At 43.3% G+C, this 23,691-nt stretch overlaps 2 protein-coding genes across 3 annotated transcripts in view; one reads left to right on the top strand and one right to left on the bottom strand.

The window, feature by feature from the left end:
- The window catches only part of CTSB (cathepsin B), a 15,182-nt gene extending 5,226 nt beyond the window's left edge, over nucleotides 1-9,956 (top strand). The window contains exons 4-9 of the mRNA XM_005859628.2: nucleotides 3,831-3,949; nucleotides 4,710-4,795; nucleotides 5,115-5,261; nucleotides 5,755-5,871; nucleotides 7,559-7,687; nucleotides 8,122-9,956. Of these exons, the coding sequence (XP_005859690.1) occupies nucleotides 3,831-3,949; nucleotides 4,710-4,795; nucleotides 5,115-5,261; nucleotides 5,755-5,871; nucleotides 7,559-7,687; nucleotides 8,122-8,219 (696 nt within the window). The 3' untranslated portion in view covers nucleotides 8,220-9,956. The remainder of the gene's footprint in view (nucleotides 1-3,830; nucleotides 3,950-4,709; nucleotides 4,796-5,114; nucleotides 5,262-5,754; nucleotides 5,872-7,558; nucleotides 7,688-8,121) is intronic.
- A 1,986-nt stretch (nucleotides 9,957-11,942) lies between these two features.
- Nucleotides 11,943-23,691, bottom strand: part of FDFT1 (farnesyl-diphosphate farnesyltransferase 1) — a 23,162-nt gene continuing 11,413 nt past the window's right edge. Inside the window, exons 4-7 of one of the 2 annotated variants that reach the window (XM_014534302.1) lie at nucleotides 21,199-21,390; nucleotides 18,774-18,950; nucleotides 16,990-17,142; nucleotides 11,943-12,490 (exon numbers count right to left, since the gene is read on the bottom strand). In XM_014534302.1, coding sequence (XP_014389788.1) covers nucleotides 12,269-12,490; nucleotides 16,990-17,142; nucleotides 18,774-18,950; nucleotides 21,199-21,390 — 744 coding nt within the window. In that variant the 3' untranslated portion in view covers nucleotides 11,943-12,268. The remainder of the gene's footprint in view (nucleotides 12,491-16,989; nucleotides 17,143-18,773; nucleotides 18,951-21,198; nucleotides 21,391-23,691) is intronic. The other variant, XM_005859627.2, reaches the window with a different exon arrangement.

The raw sequence follows: 23,691 nt of genomic DNA, 5'->3' as shown, positions 1-23,691 counted from the left end.
ATTAATTGAGCATAATGGCTTGGGTTGATTTCTGGGGTCTCCGTTCAATTCCATTGATCTATATGTCTGTTCTTGTGCCAGTACCAGGCTGTTTTGATTATAGTGGTTTTGTAGTATAACCTGATATCTAATCTGGTATTGTGATTCCTCCAACTTTGTTTTTTCTCAAGATTGCTGCGACTGTTCAGTATCTTTTTAGGTTCCATATAAATTTTGGAGTATTTGTTCTAGATCTGTGAAATAATGCCGTGGGTAATTTAATAGGGATTGCATTGGATCTATAGATTGCTTTGGGTAGTATGGACATTTTAATGATGTTGATTCTAGCAATCCATGAACATGGTATATTCTTCCACTTGTTTATATCTTCCTCTGTCTCTTTTTTCAACATCTTATAGTTTTCAGAGTACAAATCTTTTACATCTTTGGTTTCATTTATTCCTAGGTATCTTAATTTTTTTTTTTTGTTGCTATGGCAAATGGGATTGTTTAGTTTCTCTTTTGAGAATTCCTTATTGGTATATAAAAATGCCATTGATTTTTCAATGTTAATTTTTTGTACCCTGCTACATTGCCGAATTGCTTTATTATATCTACTAGTATTTTGGTGGAGTCTTTAGTGTTTCCTATATACAATATCATGTCATCTGTGAATAGTGAGAGTTTTGCTTCCTCCTTTTCAATTTGGATGCCCTTTATTTTTTCTTCTTGTCTGATCGCTGTGGCTAGGACTTGCAGTGCTATCTATAATAATAAAAGCATAATATGCTCATTAGACCTGACATCCTGCCAGATGAAGCCGGGGCTGTGAGGGCCGAGGCAAGCAGCAGTGGCTGCGATTGACCAGCCGGCTGTGGTGGGTGGGCGGGGCCTCCCTCTGTGAGTGAAGCCCTGGTCCTGGGTGCCGGAGGGAAGCCGGTGCCAGCACCCAGAGGAAGGAAGGCCTACTCTTGCAAGAATTTTGTGCATCGGGCCTCTAGTTTGAATAAGAGTGGTGAAAGTGGACACCCCTGTCTTGTTCCTGTCTTAGGGGAAATGGTTTTAGTTTTCACCCATTGAATATGATGTTGGTTGTAAGTTTATCATATAAGGCCTTTATTATATTGAGGTATGATCCCTCTATTCCCACATTGCTGAGAGTTCTTTTATCAAAATGGGTGTTGGATTTTGTCAAATGCCTTTTCTATGTCTACTGATATGGTCATGTGATTTTTGTCTTTCAGTTTGTTTATGTGATGTATCACGTTTATTGATTGCAAATATCGCTGGAATAAATCCCACTTGGTCATGGTGTATGATCTTTTTAATATGTTGTTGGATCCGATTTGCTAGAATTTTGTTGAGGATTTTAGCATCTATATTCATCAGGGATATTGGCCTGTCGTTCTCTTTCTTTGTAGTGTCTTTCTCTGGTTTTGGAATTAGGATAATGCTGGCTTCAAAAAAGAGCTTGGACGTGTTCCTTCCTCTTGAATTTTTTGGAATAGTTTGAGGAGAATAGGTGTTAGTTTTTTTTTTTTTTTAATGTTTGGCAAAACTCCTCTGTGAAGCTGTCTGGACCAGGGCTTTTGTTTGATGGAGTTTATTATTATTATTATTATTATTATTATTATTACTGCTTCTATTTCATCAGCTGTTATGGCCTAGTCAGGTTTTCTGATTATTCCTGATTCAGTTTGGAAGATTGTATTTTTCTAGGAATTTGTCCATTTCACCCACATTGTCCAGCTTGTTGGCATATAGTTACTCATAGCATTTTCTTACAATTCTTTCTATTTCTGTGTGTCAGTGGTTACTTCTCCGCTTTTATTTCTGATTTTATTTATTTGGGTCCTTTTTCTTTGTTTCTTACTGAGTCTGGCTAACAGTTCATCAATCTTGTTTATCTTTTCAAAGAACCAGATGCTGGTTTCATTGATCTTTTGTATTGTTTTTTAAGTCTCTATGTCATTTATTTCTGCTCTCCTTTATTGTTTCCTTCCTTCTACTTACTCTGAGCTTTTCTTGTTCTCTTTTTAATTCTTTAAGTTGTTGGGTTAAATAGTTTATTATTAATTTTTCTTGTTTTTTGAGGTAGGCCTGTAGTACTATGAACTTCCCTCTCAGAACTGCTTTTGCTGTGTCCCAGAGATTTTGGGTTGTTTTGTGTTCATTTTCATTTGTTTCCAGGAATTTTTTTAATTTCTTTCTTGATCTCATTGGTAGCCCATTCATTGTTTAATAACATGCTATTTAGTCTCCATATGTTTGAATGTTTTTGAGTGTTTATACTGTAGTTGATTTCTTAAAAATATATATTTTTTATTGATTTCAGAGAGAAAGGGAGAAGGAGGGAGAGATAGAAACATCTTTGATCAGAGAGAATCACTGATTGGCTGCCTTCTGCACGCCGCCTCCTGGGGGTTGAGGCCGCAACCTGGGCATGTGTCCTGACCAGGACTTGAACTGTGACCTCCTGGTTCATAGGTCGATGCTCAACCACTGACCCATACCAGCCGGGCTGTAGTTAATTTCTAATTTCATTCCATTACAATCTGAGAATATGCTTAATATGATTTCAGTCTTCTGGGAACTTGTAGAGACTTGTTTTGTGTTCTAACATGTGACCTATCTTTGAGAATAACCCAAGTTCACTTGAAGCTATATTCTGCAGCTTTGGGGTGAAATGTTCTATAAATGTCAATTAAATCCATCTGATCCAGTGTGTCATTTAGCGTCATTGTTTCCTTGTTTTTGTCTGGAAGATCTATCCAGTGAAGTTAGCGGGGTGTTAAAGTCTCCTACTATGACTATATTGCTGTCAATCTCTCTTAAAGTCCTCCAGAAGTTTTAATATATTTAGGTGCTCATATACTGGGTACATATATGTTGACCATTGTTATATCCTCTTGTTGCATCAACCCCTTTAGTATTATTTAGTGACCTTTATTGTCTCTTGTGATGGCCTTCATTTTGAAGTCTATTTTGTCAGATATGAGTATTGCCACTCCAGCTTTTTTTGTTTGTTTCCATTTGCATGGAAATTTTTTTTCCATCCCTTCACTCTCATCCTTTGTGTCTTTTTTCTGAGGTCTCTTGTGGACAGCATATATTTGGGCCATGTTTTTGTATCCATTCAACTACCCTATGTCTATTGATTGGAGCATTTAATCCATTTACATTTAAGATTTTTATTGATAGGTATTTATTGCCATTTTAATTCTTTATGTCTGTGTTTCTCTCTGTTTCTTCTTCTCATTACAGCAGTCCCTTTAGCGTTTCTTGCAATGCTGGTTTGGTGGTGACAAACTCCTTTAGCCTTTTTTTGTCTGGGAAGCTCTTTATTTCCCCATCTTGAGATAGCCTTGCTGGATTTTTAAAAAATATAATAATATGGATTATTACTTTTAAAAATATTTTTTAATTGACTTTAGAGAGGAAGGGAAAGGGAGATAGAGATAGAAACATCAGTGAGGAGAGAGCATCATTGATCGGCTGCCTCCTGCACACCCTCTACTGAGAACCGAGTACACAACCTGGACATGTGCCCTGACCTGGAATCGAACCGTGATCTCCTGGTTCATAGGTCAATGCTCAACCACTAAGCCACACCACCTGGGCAAGTGTGAGCTGTTTTTTTTTTATGTTAAAAATCAAAACTACATATTTCAGAAATGAACTGAGTACCCAGGTAGAGGAGTAAAGATTAAACGAACTTTAAAGCTAAGTTTGAGTGCCAGGACCCTCGCCTGATGCTGAAAAAGACTAGTCACCAAGGAAGTCTGAGGTGCCCACTGCGGCCTTCCAAGGTCCAGGGGTGGGGCTTACCTGGGTAGGGATTGTTTCTGCAGGCATTTGGAGCTGTGGAAGCCATTTCTGACCGGATCTGCATCCTTACCAATGGGCATGTCAACGTGGAGGTGTCTGCCGAGGACCTGCTCACCTGCTGTGGCTTCCAGTGTGGAGAAGGGTGAGTCTGAGGCAACACCTTCCATGAGGGAATGGCACCTGGGAGACCTGGGCTGAGGCCTCCTCTGGTGGAGGGTGACTGAGGCTCCCTGGGGTGGGAGTGACATTGAGGACAGATGTGGTCGAGGCACTGTGGGAATCTGGGGAATCTGGAAGCAGGCCCTAGTATGGCTGCTGCTTTCTGGAAGGCTCCTAAACCCAGGCTGGCCCCACAGGGCTGGCTGTGGGTGGTGGGGTCTGGGCAAAACAGATGGGCTCAGGATTCGTGGTTAAATTTCTGATCTCAGATCCGATTTTTCTGCTCAAGGCAATGTAATAGCCTCAGGACCTGTTTCCTTATCTGTAGTTAATGATGGGTTCCCCAGATTGCTCACACTGCCTCCTGTGCTTCCCTCTAAAAAGAAAAAGGTGTGTCCACCAGTTAAGTTTGAATTCTGGCACTGGTGTTTTGGTTAGTACCCTGGGGAATTCGGTGTGCTCCCTCATTGAGAACCCCTGTTCTAGAAAGGACACAACCTGGTTTGGTGTAGACAGGAATCCGAGTGTCCTTCTGTCTTCTCGAGGGTCTTGGTGGGTGGGGTGGAGAGCTTGGGTGATTCCCTGGAAGGGACGATCCAGGGGAGAATGAATTGGGGGTCTGTTGGGACCTGGGAGAACCGTTGGGCCACTTGCCGAAGGCAGTGGTGGCTCCACCAGGCAGTGGTCTGGGAGCAGCTAGCACCTCTCTCACGATGACTTTTAATGAATGGCTCTTTTCTTAGCTGTAATGGGGGCTTTCCCTCTGGCGCTTGGAACTTCTGGACAAAAAAAGGCCTGGTGTCTGGTGGCCTCTATGACTCCCATGTAGGTGAGTGTCGGCCCTGAGTTCCTATCTAGCCAGATGGATTTTATAAGCAGTAACTAAGGATGGTCTCATTTTCCACTATAAAGAAGATTGAGGGTTGAGGGTGAGAGTACTGGGCTGGAAAACAGGGTAGAAAGACAAGCCAATCCTCTCAATGGCAAAATTAGCAATGGGGGTGGGGGGTGGGGGGGAGAACAGACCCAGGCTGCAGACTTGGGGGTATCTACTGTTCCTGTGAGTCATCATCCTAATTCTTTCTGGCCTCGAAAAGTCTCTGTAGGGGCTGTTGGCCAAGACCTTCCTTTCTACTTGGTCCCTACAGGTTGCAGACCCTACTCCATCCCTCCCTGTGAGCACCACGTGAATGGCTCTCGGCCCTCATGCACAGGGGAAGGGGGGGAAACCCCGCAGTGTAGCAAGATCTGTGAGCCGGGCTACACCCCATCCTACAAAGAAGATAAACACTACGGTAAGCACACTGGGCCTGAGACCCGCTGACAGCCTTCCCAAGCCAAAAGAAGAGGCCAGGGCAGCTGAGTCTTGAGTCAGGAACACGGGATGGAGCAAGGAAGGGCATTAATGCCTCTTGCCTGCCTGCTGTGTTTTCTGTCTCCACCCCGAATTCCATCTCAGGGATGTGGTCTTAGGAGTCAGACCCTCAGAGTTGGAGGGGACCGAACCCCTTGTACAGGGGAGTGACCTGGTCCAGTCCTCCTGGTCCAGTCCCACTCTGCCCTCAGGGCCACATTCTCCCACTTCTCAACTTCCAGATCCAGTCCAATCACTCCTCCCTCGGGGTTCCTGGTCACCACCACCCCTCCCGTCCCCCCCTCTCCCCCTCCGCAGACTGGGCAAGTCCCCTAGATGCTCAGTCTTCACCTGGTGGCTCCCCATAAATCAGTGAATTGGCTGGTGGAGCCTTTGGAGGCACGTCTCACCCCACCTGCTGGTTTTTTTGCTAGGATGCAAGTCATACAGCGTCCCCAGTAGCGAGAAGGAGATCATGGCAGAGATCTACAAAAATGGCCCAGTGGAGGCAGCCTTCTCCGTGTATTCAGACTTCCTGATGTACAAGTCTGGCGTGTACCAACATGTCACTGGAGAAATGGTGGGAGGCCATGCAGTCCGCATTCTGGGCTGGGGGGTAGAGAATGACACCCCCTACTGGCTGGTAAGCAACTCCTTTCAGGTGGGCCAACAGGTCCTGATCAGAGGGGGAAGGCAGGGTACCCAGAAGGGCAGTGCCAGGCCTCCCCTCACCGGGCTCTGCAGACCCCTCAGCAGCTGCCTCTGCTCTGCTTTCTTGCACCTGTTTGCCTCTTCTGCACATGCTATTCGGATCCCGCTGCAATGTTTTTATATGGCTAGTTCCTGCTCATTCCATTCATCCCTGAATAGCCAGCTCAAAGATCTCCCAGGGGAGTCTTTCCTCCCCTTCCTGGAGCCTCTGGCTCCCGCCTCCATTCTCCTCCGTTGCTCTGTCAGCATATCCATCACCTTGTAACTGCAGATTTTGTGTCTGGGTTGAGTGACCTTCTTTATTCATCTTTTCTTGGCAAAGCCCGAGCCTCATGCCTACCACCCCCATGGACAAGGAAACAGGGACCTAGCCAGTCCTCGGCCTGAGAGCTGTCTTAGAAACCCCTCACCCCCGATGAACAGTCTGAGCTGACCACTTGTCTCATGTACATGCTGCTAAATTGAAAACTCCACAACTCTCAACTCTTAGAAAGGATTAGACCAGTGGTTCTCAACCTTCCTAATGCCGCGACCCTTTAATACAGTTCCTCATGTTGTGGTGACCCCCAATTTCATTGTTACAAATTGAACATAATTAAAGCATAGTGATTAATCACAAAAACAATATGTAATTATATATGTGTTTTCCAATGGTCTTAGGCGACCTCTGTGAAAGGGTGGTTTGATCCCCAAAGGGGTAGCGACCCACAGGTTGAGAACCGCTGGATTAGACAAAAGAAGATGATTCTGACAAGAAAAAAATACTATAAAGCTGGTAATTTTTAAAAAATATATCTTTATTGATTTGAGAGAGGGAGAGAGAGAAACATCAATGATGAGAACCATTGATTGGCGCCTCCTGCACACCCCCTACTGGGGATCGAGCTTGTAACCCAGGCGTGTGCCCTGGACCTGAATAGAAACTGGGACCCTTCAGTCTGCAGGCCCACGCTCTATCCACTGAGCCAAACCAGCTAGAGCTAAAGTTGGTAGTTCTTAGCACAGCCCCCATGTTAGTTAAGAATACATTTCCAGCAAAGTGACTCACTAGGGTACAGCTGGCTGGCCAGCTCCCTGAGCACTTTTTCTCTCCCATTGATTGACACTGGCTCCACCAGCTCAGCTCTTTTCTGCATCTCCTCTCTGGAGACCCCAGAGCAGCAGATGAACTCTCCGCCACACACTGCTTTCGACAAATCATTACATGGAGTCCTAGTATGTAAAACAGACCATTGGTATTTAAACGTTAAATTATTTCTTAAATTCTAATTTATAACTTTAGTTTTAAAGGCAATCAACAGGCATGTTTCATTGGACTCCCATTTTAATGTTTACTCAACATAATTGTGTGTTGGGCTTTCAAAAATATATTCAAATAACTCCCAAATAGAGAACCCCCGTTTGAAGACAATAGTAGACCTTTTGGGCCCCGATTATCCTGCCTGGGGAGCCAGCTGACGTGGAGGGGTGCTGTGAGGGATGGGGCGGTGGCTGGGTCTCAGCCTGACTGGTGTTTTCCTTTCTCAGGCGTGTACCAACATGTCACTGGAGAAATGGTGGGAGGCCATGCAGTCCGCATTCTGGGCTGGGGAGTGGAGAATGACACCCCCTACTGGCTGGTTGGCAACTCCTGGAACACTGACTGGGGTGACAATGGTGAGTGCCGCTCCCTTCCTGCTAAGAATAGGGTGTTACAAGCCAGAACACAGTTGTCATCTTATCTTCCTCTGCTCTACCCACTGCACAGCTCCAAACCCTAGGCTTAACTGTGACTTTCCAGGTGCTAGTGGGCTAGTTTCCCTCTGCCCCAAGGGCAGCTTCTGATCCTGAGAGAGGGTGGTAGGGAGCAGGGCCCAGCTTCAGATCGCTGTGCTCCCATCCCCTTGCACCAGATGCAGTGACAGGTGACATGGGGTTGATGGGGAGCGGGGCTGCTGTGCAAACAGTGGAAGCTGGTAGAGCACCCTGATGCTGGGTTGGTGTCTGTTTGGTGACTTTCGCTCCTGGGTCTTTCAGGGATGAGTCTGAATATGTTGGCAAGGCCCCAAACCCAAGACGCACTTTAAAGGCATCTTACTTTTGCTTTCCAGGCTTCTTTAAAATCCTCAGAGGACAGGATCACTGTGGAATTGAGTCGGAGATCGTGGCTGGACTCCCCTGCACGGACCAGTACTGGAAAAGGATCTAACCCGCTGTGGGCCCTTCCAGCCAGCCCTGGGGCAGTGTTTCCTGAAATATAGCCATTGGGGCTGGGGGTGAGATGAGGGGTAGGAATGTCTTTTATTCTTTGAGTACAAATGGGTTTTAGACAGGGCCTGAAGGACTGGATTGGGCCAAACCTTGTGTCTACCATGAGAGCAGTCTTCCAAGGAGACACAGCCAAGGCCTGCCTACCTCCCAGGCCACTCAGTGGACTGTTGTCACAATGCATTTAAACCACTGCTACACGCAACGCAAGTCCTTCCCCCTTAGGCTAGTGCTGCTCGGCTCTTCCTGCAACCACCTCCACATCCTTCGTCCTTCTCCATCTGTGCATCACCAGGGAGCATGATAGGCCTACAGGGTTCGCAGTTTTTCCAAAGGAACGAAAGGTGGATTTCCTAATGGTAGCTTCCCGTGCATCCCACCATCAGCAGTACCTCTGAGCAAGCAGCTTTCTAATTTGGAAATAGGTTGAGAAGAGAATAGTGGGGCAGCCCTTTGGAAAAAGCCACTCTCCCGGGGCTCCTGCATCTGTCGAGCTTTGCAGTGTTGCTAACCTGCTCTGATCTTGGCATGATTTTTAAATAGAAGTTTTATTTTTTTGTGCACCTCAGCTGATCATGAGAATGAAGTAGTCTAATGTTGGAAGAGCTGTAGTAGTTTTACCAACTGTCTCCTTAAACTGGGTGGTCTTGATTTGACTGACTTACTGACCTCTTAATACAATGAAAATAGAGAGAAACCAGCCTTTATTGTTTAAAAATCACTGCTATACCCTATTAAAGAAGGAATACTGTGCCAATAAAAGGTTTCTCCTTCAATGTCAGGTCTGTTCTGGTGGGACCTCAAAGATCATTTGTCTGTAGATTCGTGGCTGCTGTCTATCCTTATCCCACAGAAAGAATCATGGGCTCATGGATCTGGGTGCTCTTTAAACTCTAATCAGGGCTGTCAGTCGAGGGGAACAAAGTAAATACCTAATTTTAGCTTCTCTCCACTCCAGCATCCTTTCAGACCACAGCTTCTCTCTTTTTAGTCCCTGTCACAACCCATGTCCTGCTGGAGGACCAGCTTTCCCTGGCGCCTCCCACTGCTGGAATGGGGTGGAGGCAGAGCCTGGTGCGCTCCTTTGCAAGTTCCCTGTGACTTTAATTTACTGCTGGTTAAGAAAGATTCCTTTGGATAGGCCTAGCTAAGAATCATAAGCCACAAGAGACACCAGTTCTTGAGGGGAACAGAGGCAACTTGAAGAATCAATACCCATCCCACTGGCCTGTCAATATCTTATTTCCCTTCCCCACCTGAGAGTTGGACTAGCTCTTCCCAAAATCATGACGTTTGACTTCTGATGTGACTCAGAAGAATCAGAAGCTCCTAAGATAACTTCTTAAACACCCAGTGAACACTAGGAAAAATCTGTGAAACCCAGCATAGCATTTACCAAAGCTGTAAATTCATAACATTTTATTAACATTTAGATGAGAATATGTTCATAACCCCAATGAAGTTATTTACCTACTCCCACACTGAGTTGAATAATTCCATTTTCACGCACTTTCTCCTACCTCCACAGTGTTCCCTGCAACTCAGTCCTCATCCCAGAAGCCAGGAGGGATGTGCAAGATGATGTAACATGATGGTCATCTTCACATTTGGCTTAAGGAGTTTTTGTTAGAAAAAAATAGGGATCAGCATCAATAAACCTCAAGTTATCACCATTGATCATTACCTCAGCTACCACTGTGAGGAGGAATCAGGTAGACTGCATGCCAGGAATGCCATACATTTTATTAATTACATTAAAGTGTGGTATAAAGGGCAGGGTTGCCAGGTTCAGCAAATAAAGATACAGGATGCCCAATTTGATCTGAATTTCAGACAATGTTTTTAGTATGTGTGCTGAGAAACGAACAATTTTTTATATAAATATGTCTCATGCGATATTTGGGATATAATTATACTTAAATTTATCCGAGTTTTAACTGGGTTTCACCCTGCATTTCATCTGGCAGTTTTAGTAGAAAAAACATTTAAAAGGGAAACATCTGAAGTCTCAAGAAAGGGAGCAGGTGTGGGCCTGAGATCTAAGACCTCTACACAAGTCAGTGATGTAAAAATTCCACCGCTTTCCAGCTGGGAGGGACCTAAGGTCACCAAACCACACAAGCTCGGCAAGTCCCACAGGTCGTGGCTGAGCCACAGGAGAAGCTTCCGGGATGTCCACCTCAGACCAAGGCTCTGTCCACCATGAACTTCAGAGCTCACCTTAGACTTCACACAAATTCTTAACCCGTCCTGGAATCTCAAAGCAAGTTTGTCTTTTTGTTTTTTTTAATATATTTTATTGATTTTTTACAGAGAGGAAGGGAGAGGGATAGAGAGTTAGAAACATCGATGAGAGAGAAGCATCGATCAGCTGCCTCCTGCACACCCCCTACTGGGGATGTGCCTGCAACCAAGGTACATGCCCTTGACCGGAATCGAACCTGGGACCCTTGAGTCCGCAGGCTGACGCTCTATCCAGTAAGCCAAACCGGCCAGGGCTCAAACCAAGTTTTGATGCTTTAAACCTCTTGGAAGATTACTATTGAGTCTGGTTCACAGCTGAATGGTGGGTACATGGCAAGTCACTAGTTTGTCCAGGGCTGAGCCTCAAATGAACCAATTATCTGAAGCTTTCCTGGACCGAAAAACTAAGCCAACTGTCCGGTGGCGGCTGTCAGGAGGAAAATCAGTGTGGGCATGTGTACAACAATGCAAATCCAACACCACTGCTGGAAAAACCTCAAATTCACCAAGTCACACTTCATAAAGGACTGCAGCAGAGAGTAGTCTATATGCTATATACACCCAGAGAGCACTACTGGCTTCTAGAAAGCACTGGGCTGCGCCCTACAGGCGATTCTCAGCCTGAGGGGCTTCAGGCACCCCTAGTGGGGCCAGGTCCCCCCCTAGTCCAAGCTGAGATCTCAGCGAGTCACTGGGTCAGAGTACATCACAAAACGGCTGTGCTGGGAAGGAGGAAGGTGAACACAGCGCTAGAATTGGGCTGTGTACCATTCAGCTTTCAAGCCAATCACCTGAACATGGCTTTTGCCTTTCTTGAGACTTCAGTGTATAAACTGGTAACGAAAAGAAACAAAAGCTGAGTTTAAAACCCTGAAAGCAGCTAAGGGAACTGGCCAAAAGCAGAGAAGGCTGGCAGCTAATCAGGCTACCAGCTGGAGCAGAGCGGCGGCTGCCATGGGCCCCCTTCCCAGCTCCCAGCGGGCCGTCATGCAGGGGCCAGGCAGCTGTGTCCTTATTGGTACTGCGCCAGGTGGCATCATGGTGCCATCCGTCCCTCAAGCACTAATTCCATCCTTGAGTTCCTTTATCTGCCACACTCACCCAAGCTTTCAAGTGAACTGCATTTGACCACTGCAGAGTAATTCATTATTTTACAAAATCAAAAACAGCCTTAACGAGACCAATCTTCAACAATGACGCTTAGGCAATCTTTCTGAAAGGTAACCTCTTCAAAGAAGAAAATGCTACCAGACACCATGAAGTTAATTCCCAGCCTTCAAGTGCAGAACATGGTCTGTATTCGTAGGAAACAGAAAAATTACCCAGAGCTGTCAACTTCACAGCTATTACCTTCAAATCAACTGAAGAAAAAAATGAGAAAAACAAACGAACATGAAGAAAATTCAGTTCACTTTTCTACTAGGATAAGAGATCAAAGGTTGCTTTAAATTAAACACATTTAATTATAACTAGTCAGGATGCACACAGATCTGTCAGGCGTCCCAGGGCAACCACTTCCCGACCTGCACCACCGAGTGTGCACCATCAGCCACCATGTGCAGGTGAGCACAACCCACAGGTCCCAGGTGCTGAGGGTGAGGGATCCTCTTTTATTCTCTTCTCAGCTGCACCTCAGTTTCTCAGGGTCCAAGCCCACAGAATTACAGGATTAAAGCAGGAGGGGAGAAAAGGGGAAGCCAATATCCCTCTTTGAAAAAAAGGTCAGTCTATTTCATGGTGAACAAATCAGTGTTCTCCGGTCTGGACATAGTCTTCTGTGACCTGAGATAGGGTACTCACATACTGCCAGCTCAGGGCAGCCAGGAGCATGAGAAATGACAGGTAAATGGGGGAGTAGTGGCTTCGGGAGGTCAGCTGACAGCTGGGAAGATTCTGTGTTCTGATGGTGGAGATGATCTGCCTGGTTTTACTGGAAGATGAATCTGAGTTGGGGATTCTGTGATAGATCTGTTAACAAAAGGAAAAGACAGTAAGTGCTACTTACTGAGTCCTAGGACCTATATAAACGTAGTGTGTTGACTTCTTACAACAACTCCAAATAGGTAGGGATTTTATGCCCATTTTACCAAACAGAACATGAAAGTAATAACCCCAAGTCACTCCACCAATAGGGCAGGCTATCAACCCAGGCCTGTGTAATCCCAAAGCCTGCCGTACAGAGCAAGCAGGGAGGCCTGAGCCATGCTGCACCAGGAGCTACTGGTCCTCAATGATCATCCATCCCCACACCTCCCATAGCCAGGAGCACAGTAGGTGCTTGGTAATGTCAGCATAGTTTCTAGGCTGAAGCAGCATATGACAAAGGGGAAACAATACCGGAAAGACTAGCAGACGCAGCTTAGGACAAGACTGAATCTGTGGGATGGGCAACAGACTGGATGAAGAAAGGCAAGAACAGAAACAGATCATCTGAGTCATCCTAAAGTCCTCCCTGCACCTCCACACCTACCTCCTCTGCAAACCTCTGAAACATCCGCTGAACCCACTCCTCCTCCACATGCCTCCAATTACAGCCCCTGGTTCGGACCCCAGTGACTCTCCTCTGGGTTATACCAGCCTCCAAAGTGAGCTCCTGACTTTATGCTGGACTACCAAAATCCACTCGTCTGTTCTCCACACTGTCAGAGATCTAAAACCTCCGCTTGACAACCTCAGTGGCTCCCTACTGCCAGCTGAGTAAGGTCTGAGCTCCTGATGTAGAGCGCAAGGCTGCAATGACCTGGGCCCGCCAACCTCCCTTCTTCACACTCGAGAAACAAAGGCCTGTGTTGTTTTACATGTGCTACTACTACTGCACACTGTTCCTTTCTTTGCTCACACCACTCCCTCTCCTGGAATGCTGTTCCCACACTCCTTTACCTAGCTCTTACCTATCGCCCAAGACTTAAGTTTGCCATTATGTCTTCTAGAACAGCAGTCGCCAACTGGTGGTCCGTGAGGTCCGAAAGGTTGGTGACCACTGTTCTAGAAAACTTGCCTTGACCCCACCCCCCGGTTGGGCCTAGTGCCACTCTCCTGTACATAGTCCTACCTTACCTCTTACATTGAAATCATCTAGCTGCTCCCTAACTAGACTGCAAGCTCAAAGGCACTTCCTCTTATTCATCTTCTTACCTCCAACCTAGCACTGTGCCTGGCACACAGGAGGCCCTCCATAAACGTTTACTGACTCAAACTGACAAACCAGTTAGGAGGTTAATAAGATGGGAAGTGACAATGATCTGAGCTGAGGGGCAGGCAGTGGTTGAAGAGCACAGAGCAGGATTTTTAAAAAAATATTTCCAAACTTTACATTATGTAATGGGTATTTTTTCTCACAAATATTTATTCTTGCCATCTTCCTTCTTCCCCACCCAAAAGCACAGCTGCAATTTCATATAACGAAGAAATAAAAGAATATGCCTACAGGAATATGCTAGTTTTGTCTAATATCTAATATTATGTTACAAAGGACATCTATAGAGAGAAAACAGAGATGGGGATGAAACTACAATTCGTCAAAACAAAATTTAGATGGAATTGTACCTATAAGAACGAGGAATACAAAAGTAAAATAAAAGGTCAAAACCCCCTTACATTCCCTCCTCCTCAGCCATGGGCTAGTATAGTTACTTTTACACCTACTCTTGTTATACCTTTATAAGCCTCTATATGTTAGAATGCATAAAATGTCATATATGTTAACAATACTCAGACACATTACTTTAAACAAAATAAGTGATGCCCAAAATCAGAGGCCAGCAAATTTTTTCTTCAAGAACCAAAAACTATATCTGCCCTGCTGCAGCTACTCCATTCTGCCACTGTGTTACCAGCAGCAGACAATATGTAAAGCAACAGGTGTGGCTTTATTCTAATAAAAAGTTATTTACAAAAATGAGGTCAGCCAGCCATGGCTGGCCCACTTTTACCCTAAATCCAACTGTGAATAACACCTAGAATTTCATTCCAATAGTTAAGGAAAACACCAAATAAAATAAAATTTTAATATAGAATAGCCTACAGTATTTTAAGAAAAGGTTTTCTAAAATCAGTGATAAAACTGTGAACTAAAACATTCCCTGAACTTTGTACTACAGAAAATGTTTGTAATTCATATAAAATGAAGAAATAGTGCCCAGAATGCATTACAGTCATCCCTTGGTATATGAAGTAGATTGGTTCCAGGACCCTGCAAAGAGACCAAATTCCAAGGACATTCAAGTCCCTTATATAAAACTAGAGGCCCGGTGCAGGAAATTCGTTCACTCGGTGGGGGGTGGGGGGTCCCCACTCAGCCCAGCCTGTGCCCTCTTGCAGTCCAGAGCCCTTGGAGGGTGTCCGACTGCTCCCCGCAGAGAGCGGCCTAAGCTGGCAGTCGGACATCCTTAGTGCCAACACGGAGGCGGGAGAGGCTCTTGCCACTGCCTCTACTTTCGCCAGCCATGAGCCTGGCTTCTGGCTGAGCAGCACTCCCTGTGGGAGCACGCTGACCACCAAGGGGCAGCTCCTGTGTTGAGCATCTGCCCCCTGGTGGTCAGTGAGCATCATAGCAACCAGTCATTCTGCTGTTTGGTCCATTTGCATATTAGCCTTTCATTATATAGGATGCCATAATAGTATTTGCACATAACCTAAGCACATCCTCCTGTGTATATTTAAAATCATCTCTAGATTAATTATAACATCTAACATAATGTAAATGTCATGTAAATAGTTGTTAGGGAATTGTTTAGGTAATAATGAGAAAAAGTCTGCACATCTTCAATATAGACACACCCACCACAGATTTAACTATACTGTACATGTCAGCAACAACCTAACTTTTTCCCTAATTACTTTTTAAAAAAAATATTTTTATTGATTTCAGAGAGGAAGGGAGAGAAAGAGAAAGAAACATCAATGATGAGAGAGAATCACTGATGAGCTGCCTCCTGCACATCCCTTACTGGGGATCAAGCCTGCAACCCAGGCATGTGCCTTTGACTGGAATTGAACCCAGGACCCTTCAGTCCACAGGCCAATGCTCTATTCACCAAGCCAAACCAGGAAGGGCCCTAATTACTTTTGACCTGTGGTTGGTTAAATCCCAGATGTGGAAACAGAATACGGAGGGCCAACTGTATCCAGTGTCAAAAGGTTAATTCAACCCCTTAGCATCATGAACATCATGAACAGAATAGGTTCTGAAGTCAGGAAGACCTGGGCCCAAATTATGGCTCCAGTGGGCTCAGGGCCTCAAGTTTCCTTCACCTTAATAGTATCAATCTATTCAGTTGCTATGCCAGGCACATAGTAAACTCCGAGTGCTGCTGGACTATCCCAAGTATTGTCGGCAGCAATATTTTGGTCAATGGCTGAACACTCATCCAGTCACTAAAAGAATTTTAGGATTTTTAAAAAAATTTGGTCGTCTCTCATACCTTCTACAGGTGCCTCTGGTATAAATACTGGGGTCCAAAACTTGTCAGATAAAAAAAAGAGCGGAAATACAAGGAGTATGTGCAATGTGCAATACATCAGAAGAAATAATAGTTTGCAGAATTCTGTTTTGGATGATCCCGCTGTTATAAATCACATCCCTGTAAAGGCATAACCAGGGGACCGGAAGGATGTGGAAAACTATTGAGAGAGGTGATCTCTGGGAAGGGAGGAATGAAATGGGTCATTTTATGTTTTCAAATACTTCTGTAGTATTTCAATCTTCAAAAGAACATATTAAGGCCTCCATTCTCCAGCTGGCGGTAGCCACCCCCGGCTCAGTTGACAATCAAAAATGTCACCAGATATTGCCAAAGGTCCCCTCATGGAAGCAAAACCACTCCATTTGAAGACCACCATTCTAGGGCCTTGTGATTAGAATTTTAGCCTCGAAAAAAAAAGTTCTTTTGAACCTAGTTATATTTTATTAGAGGTTTGACTTAAACCAGCATTTGTTTTATGGTTTTGGCATTTGAAATGGCATTTGTGTTAGAAAACTTAGAAATAATTACAGCTTGATGGTTTTCCTTTGCCAAAATTTCCTACCATGGTTTTTCAATTGAGGCCCATGATGTAATGGCAAGTATGGAGGGGTGTCAGGAAATAAGGTCTGTGGTCCAAGAACCACTCAGTCAGACAATGCATTAGCATACACAAGCCTCAGCTTCACACACCTCACCTGTAAACCAGAACCTTGACTGACCTCTAACATCATCTCCTAGCTCAAAAAACAGGATTCTTCGTAGGAGTCCCAGCAGGATTCTACATAGGAGTCCCAGCCTTGCTTCATTTAACTCCTCTCACCAGAGTCAACAACCAGCTCCCTCCCTGTGTGCACCCCCGCCCCCGCTCACCAACTCCTACCTCTTTACTACATGACACAGTGAGTTATTAGGGTCATCTAATACCCAAATGACATGGTTAAAGTGAACACTATTTAAATCATAAAAATAGCTACAAATTATCCAGGTAGTTCAATAGCCCACCTCTTCCATATACTGGTATATTATAGCTTTGACAGCTGGCATGTTGGTGGCATCCATCATCAGGGTTACTGCTTGTCCTTTTCGAATCTTCACTACCCCTTTGAACACCTGCTGATTATTATAACAGGCAGCCAAAGTAGCAATGGCCATTACCTAAAAACAATACAGAGGACAAAAACACTAATTCATTTCATTTCATAAAACAAAGGAAAGAAGTGGCTCTGTAGGCATTCATCATCATGAGAAGGTAAGAAAATCTTCTATAGAATGAGAAAGAGCTGCCAAAGAGCTAAGATGTAACTAATAACTAACGAAGAAAAAATTCTCATAAAGAAAGCATGTCTAGACTTTTACCTTTCTCACTCCCCCCTTTCTCAACAACACACAGAATAATCAGTGGTCTTTGCAGTCTTAAAGGATTCCATAGTTTAGTCATGAAAGTCCTTTTTTTATTTGGGAAAAAACCAAATACAAACCAATGTAACATTTTCCATGCTAGTTATTAGATCTGAAAAATAATCTCCAAAAAAAATCTAGTAAGATTTTTCTATTTTTTTTTCCTGTTTTTCCTACAGTGAACATAATCATTATATGTTTAAAAATATCATAGTGGGGGGAGGGAGACAAAAGAAAACCAAAGGTAGTTTCCCATGCTCAAAAGTAAATTTTAGGATAAATGAAAACCTAAATCAGGCACACAGGTCTTAGTTCCAAGAACCATTCAAGCTTGGTTATCAGAACAAGAGTAAAGCAAGTTTCCAAATCAGTTAAATCCTCTTTCTTCACTTAGTTTAGTTAAATACTGAAACTGCCCTGGCCTGTTGCTCAGTGGTTAGAGCACTGGCCCATGGACTGAAGGGTCGTAGGTTCCATTCCCATTCAAGGGCACATTTTCGGGCTCCCGGGAGGCAATCAATTGATCTCATATCAATATTTCTCTCTCCCTCTCTCTTGAACTCTCATTGATGTCTCTCTCTCTCTCTCTCTCTCTCTCTCCTCCCCCCTTCCCTCCTCCCTCCCTCCCTTCCTCCCTCCTCTTCCACTCTGTCTGAAAATCAATGGAGAAACATCCTCAGGTGAGGATTAAAAAAATAAAACAAACAAAAAAAATAAACTGGTAAAGGCATTTTTTTTAAATTGATTTCAGAGAGGGAGAGAGACAAACATCAATGAGAGACACACTGATCGACTGCCTCCTGCACGCCCACATCCCCTACTGGATGGAGCCTGAAACCTGGGCATGTGCCCTGACCGGGAATCAAATCCAAGACCTCTTGGTCTATGGGATGACGCTCAATCCATTGAGCCACACCAGCCGGGCTGGTAAAGGCATTTTCACTGTAAGCTCCTAAAACATCAAGGGGCTAGATCCAAGGCATTTTCACTGTAAGCTCCTAAAACATCAAGGGGCTGCTAGATCCATAGGATCAGTTTCTGTTAGCCTGAGTCTTAAAAATAGGACAGCACATTTTAGGTGCTTAATTAAGACTTTTCATGATAATAGCTTCACCTACTCAGCATTCCCCATAAATCTAGGGAAGGAGCAGACTTCACCTTGAGGCTTAGCTGAGTGTGGTGGTTGTAAGGCACAGGGGAGGTGTTGTGAAACACTGCCTGCCCCCCAGCCAAAGAAAATAAACTAGAGTCATCTTTTTAAAGAACCATATTCCTGAATATAGCAGACCAAAATAATAGATGCATTCTACCCACCCCCATCACTACCACCATCCCACTCCCTTTAACCTCTACCTCCCATATACAACAAGCATAGCCCTATTCCATACCTGAGGAATAGCGCAAAAGTTAAACACACTTTGGTTTCTAAGTCTGGAAAGGTAGGTGATGACATCTGGAATGTGATGTAGAGCATTGGTTATAAGTTCATTTAGACACTGTACGGCCAAGTCAATATTCTCCGGCTTAGCAAAATCACCCAACTTCTTAACATACTTGCTCCAAACCTAGACAGATAAAAAGATCAAATACAAATCAAGATGTGCATAGAGGAAAAATGTACAAGCAATATGAAAGGATCTTTGTGAATAAGAACTACTGGTACACAGGTGAATCTTCTTTAGCTGCTGCCTCATCTTTCACCAAGATTTAGTCTCTTTTAAGCTACACCCATTGGCTATTTATAACTACAAGTGAAGGACTTATCACAACCTAAGAGTACATCAAGTACTTGGGAAAGTGTCCCTTTGGGACAATTAGTGCAGCATGTACTAAGCCAGTGGTTCTCAACCTTGGCTGCACATTAGAATCAGCTGGGAATCTTTTTAAAATCCTGATTTCTGGGCCTCATCCTCCGGAAATTCTGTTTCTTTGTTATGGGGTGGGGCCACAACATTAGTAACAAAGAAACAGAATTTCTGGAGGATGAGGCCCAGAAATCAGGATTTTAAAAAGATTCCCGGGTGATTCTAATGTGCAGCCAAGGTTGAGAATTACTGTACTAAGCAATATTTTGATGGCCTCAGACAAAAGAGGCCTCCTGTTATCCAGAAAGCATTAGGCTATTCCTGAAAAAATAACCAGATACATACAAAATCAGCTACAATGGTATAAGCTAAACATTTTCAAGATTGCCAGGCCTCAAAATAATTAATGTTTAACACCACATTCCCAATTCTGATAAGAATGCTACTGAACAAGCATATCTGGGGAAAAGAGCTAGGTCCGTACTCTAAGAGCATTACACCTCCTTGGATCTTAGTAACTTAAAAGTGAAATAACAGCCTGGCCAGTGTGGCTCAGTGGTTGAATGTCATCCCATGCACCAAGAGGTTGCCAGTTTGATTTCTGGCAGGGCACATGACAGGATTGTGGGCTCAATCCCAAAAAGGGGTGTGCAGGAGGCAACTGACTGATGTTGATGCACTGATGCAGTAGTTCTCAACCTTAGCTGCACATTAGAATCGCCTGGGAATCTTTTTAAAATCCTGATGTCTGGGCCTCATCCTCCGGAAATTCTGTTTCTTTGTTACTAATGTTGTGGCCCCACCCCATAACAAAGAAACAGAATTTCCGGAGGATGAGGCCCAGAAATCAGGATTTTAAAAAGATTCCCAGGTGATTCTAATGTACAGCTAAAGTTGAGAATCACTGGTCTAACCACTATGCTGTACAGCTGAAACTATTACAAAATGAAATTGAATGTAGCCACAACCGGTTTGGGTCAGTGGAGAGAGCATCAGCCTAAGGACTGAAGGTCCCAGGTTCGATTCTGATCAAGGGCACATGTCCAGGTTGCAGGCTCGATCCACAGTAGGGGGCGTGCAGGAGGCAGCCAATTAATGATTCTCTCTCATCATTGATGTTTCTATCTCTCTCTTCCTCTCCCTTTCTCTCTGAAATCAAAATATATTTTTAAAAAATTGAATGTAAAATATAATTGAAAAATAAAAGTAAATAAATAAAGGCACTTTGTCTTAGGAAACTACTTTATGGAAAGCAAAAGGTAAATGCTGGAATAAAATCAGCAAATAGTTATAAAATTGTCTAGCTTTCCTTCTGAATAAAAATCAATATGTCAAAGCCTTTCCTTTTCCTGTCTACTTTTTAATTGTTAAAAATCAACTCTTGTCTGTTAAATGAGCATCTGTAATTTTTGCCTATCTAGCGTACTTTCCCTCTATCTTTTAAAATAAATCTTTATTGTTTAAAGTATTACAAATGTCCCCCTCTTTCCCCTATTGACCCACTCCATCTCAGCCCCGCCCCCGCCCCAGGCCTTCAACACCCTATTATCTGTGTCCATCTTTCCCTCTTCTTGCCCTAGAATCCTTCTGGCTTAGGGGGGTGGAAGCGGGAAGGAATCCATTCTGTGTGTGTTGGGAAGATATAATCCGAGTCTGGACAGAGTTCTCAGCCCTCTGGTTCTAGTAACTGATTGAGGGAATCATGCCCTGTGAATCATACCTCCCTAAGAACTTTTTTTAAGCTAGTAGGTTGTGAGTCAGGGGTCGTTATAGCCACCACTTGGAGAACAAGAGAAAGGGCACAGAACCTGATTACATAGTCTGAATCCCTGATTCAGCCAATCTACCTACAAGAAGCAAACTAAATCTTAACCTACTTTATACATTCTCTTATGTTGCTTAAGGTACTTTAATTTGCATTTCTGTCACTTGCAACCAAAAGGGTTTAATGGGGTTTGTTTTCAGAAAGTGTTTTGAATTATTTTCCCAAGTCCCCTGAATTTGTTACCTCTTGAGGCCAGAACTCTCTTCCATCTTGCTGATCTTCCAGATAATCACGAATGATGTTTGTTTTCTGCAGAAACAGGCCCATGGAGTTGGCACACTCTATGTCTTCACCAACTAATGGGTCTTCTAACTCTGAGGCCGAGAACAGACGAGAAAGGCCAATTCCCACCAGCCCGGCAACATAGTGGCAGTACTGTAAAAGATTAGTTTTAAAGTACTTTAATAAATTTTTTACTAAAATGAAAATGCTAGAGATCATTAGCTACAAAAGTACAGGCTCCAAATAATATGTGTAAGATCTCATTTTGATTAAAAAACACAAATATACACTATGGACATGTAAGGACATCCAAGAAGGATGTGCACAAAAGATTTAACAAAAGTAACCTCTAGCTGGCGTTTTCTTTTTTTATTACTTGCATTTTCTTTATTTCTAGAATAAAAGGTTATTTAAAAAATAAACTAGTAAACTTTTTATATCAAAAAGTGGGAGTGAAGGCAATGAGGAAATAAAATATATTCTAATAGAAACTTGAATACGGAGTCTAATCTTGAAGGCATTTCAAGATTATGCAGTATCTCAAAATCCTTGTTTTTCTGTATAAAACAAAGTACTACCAGGATGTTCTTGAAACTGTTTTAAGCACTCTGTACAGGGTGGGGCAAAAGTGGGTTTACTGTTTTGAATACTCAAAACACAGAGTATTATTTATTAATTACTGTATTATTTCCATACAAACAACTGTAGACCTACTTTTGTCCCATCCTGTATATACAATCCTCACAAACATTGTATGCAGTACATACTATTACCACCCTTTTACAGATGTGGAAACAGAGGCAAAGAAGTTGATTAACTTGCCCAAGATCACTCATCTGGGAAGTTAAGGCCACACATCTGGGAAGGCAGAGGCCAAGGATTCAAAGCCAAGTAGTCTGGCTTAAGAGGCAGGCTTAACAACTTTGCTAAAACGGCTATTCTCTAAAGCAGCGGTTCTCAACCTGTGGGTCGAGACCCCTTTGGGGGTCAAACCACCCTTTCACAGGGGTTGCCTAAGACCATCGGAAAACACATATATAATTACATATTGTTTTTGTGATTAATCACTATGCTTTAATTATGTTCAATTTGTAACAATAAAATTGGGGGTCACCACAACATGAGGAACTGTATTAAAGGGTCTCGGCATTAGGAAGGTTGAGAACCACTGTCCTAAAGGGGTTTTAGTAAGCTAATAATTATCAAAGTATTTACCTATAAAAGTCGTTTGTCAAAGCTATCCTCCCCTGAAAAGAGTATTCTCCAAAGCAACTTAATGCAATGCTTTTCTAAAAGGAATGTCCACTAGACAACAGAAGTGAAAGAGTAGTTAAAGAGGTACCCTCTGGAGAGGAGTTACGCAAAGAATAAAGTATCTCTGATTGAAAGTAATACAAAGCCAGGTACTAGTCAAGGACCCACTGACATGGCAAGGAGAAAGCACTTGAAATATGTTCCAGCAGAGGAAGATATGCAGGAATTAGAGAGCAAGAAATGAGCTGTGGGCAACTATAAAAAATTTTAAAAGAATTACTAGAAATTAAAAACATTAGTACATCCATAGTGTTGTCCAAGGAGAAGTATATTTTATTTTAAGGTAATAGTTCTTTGAAACGAAATACTCCCAGAATGGAAGTATTCATTGTTCTCCAAAATTGAAGGAAAAAATAAAATCCTTTTAAAGTACTCAATTTTATCTGATCAGAACTTCTATTTAACAACCTATAACTGAGTTTCCTGACAGATCTGCACAGCAGAAAAGGAAGTTACTGTGCAGATAACCAGTGCTGATTCTTGGCTAGAAGTTTTAGCTTTAACTTTAAATTCATAAACTGATATTCCAGCAGCAATCACCCACGCTTGTTAACTTGGGAAGCATCGACCAACAGTTTCAAAGATGTTGTCATCGAGTTCTGAAGTTTGAAAATTAAGATGGGAGACCTTGGATTTGCACTCACTCAATGAATATGTAGTAGCATCTATTTGTGATCCTAAATGTTTGAAACGTCTTTGCTTCCAATGAGGTGATGAATTAAGTCTCACAAGCACCACTCCATGAACAATGGGCAAGCCCCCTTCCTCCTACCTTGTGTTTTGATATTTAGTTTAGTCCCCATAGTCGATTGGGTCACTTTGTCTAGGTAAGCACTCTCTCAGCCCCTAACTCCTGCCCTGGTCAACATCCTTCACAGCTGTGTGTTCCCACACATATTTGCTTATAACCACAATACAAATTGGAGGATGTCAAGAAACTTGGAAGATCTCATATTGTCTTATTTCTGTAAGGAGATGATAGGAAAGGAAGAAGTACTAGAGAGGTGCTCACCCTTTAGCATCTATAATCCAAAGTTAATACCTGTGAATTTTCATGAACTACTTTTATTTCTAAGGAAACATATATAATCTAACAGTTTAGAAGTAATCTTGTATTAAGATGGAACTTGAAATGACTCA

Source organism: Myotis brandtii, unplaced genomic scaffold (genome assembly GCF_000412655.1).
Source record: "Myotis brandtii unplaced genomic scaffold, ASM41265v1 scaffold1282, whole genome shotgun sequence".
NCBI classification, from domain to species: Eukaryota; Metazoa; Chordata; class Mammalia; order Chiroptera; family Vespertilionidae; genus Myotis; species Myotis brandtii.
This window is presented reverse-complemented; position numbering and strand designations above follow the sequence as displayed.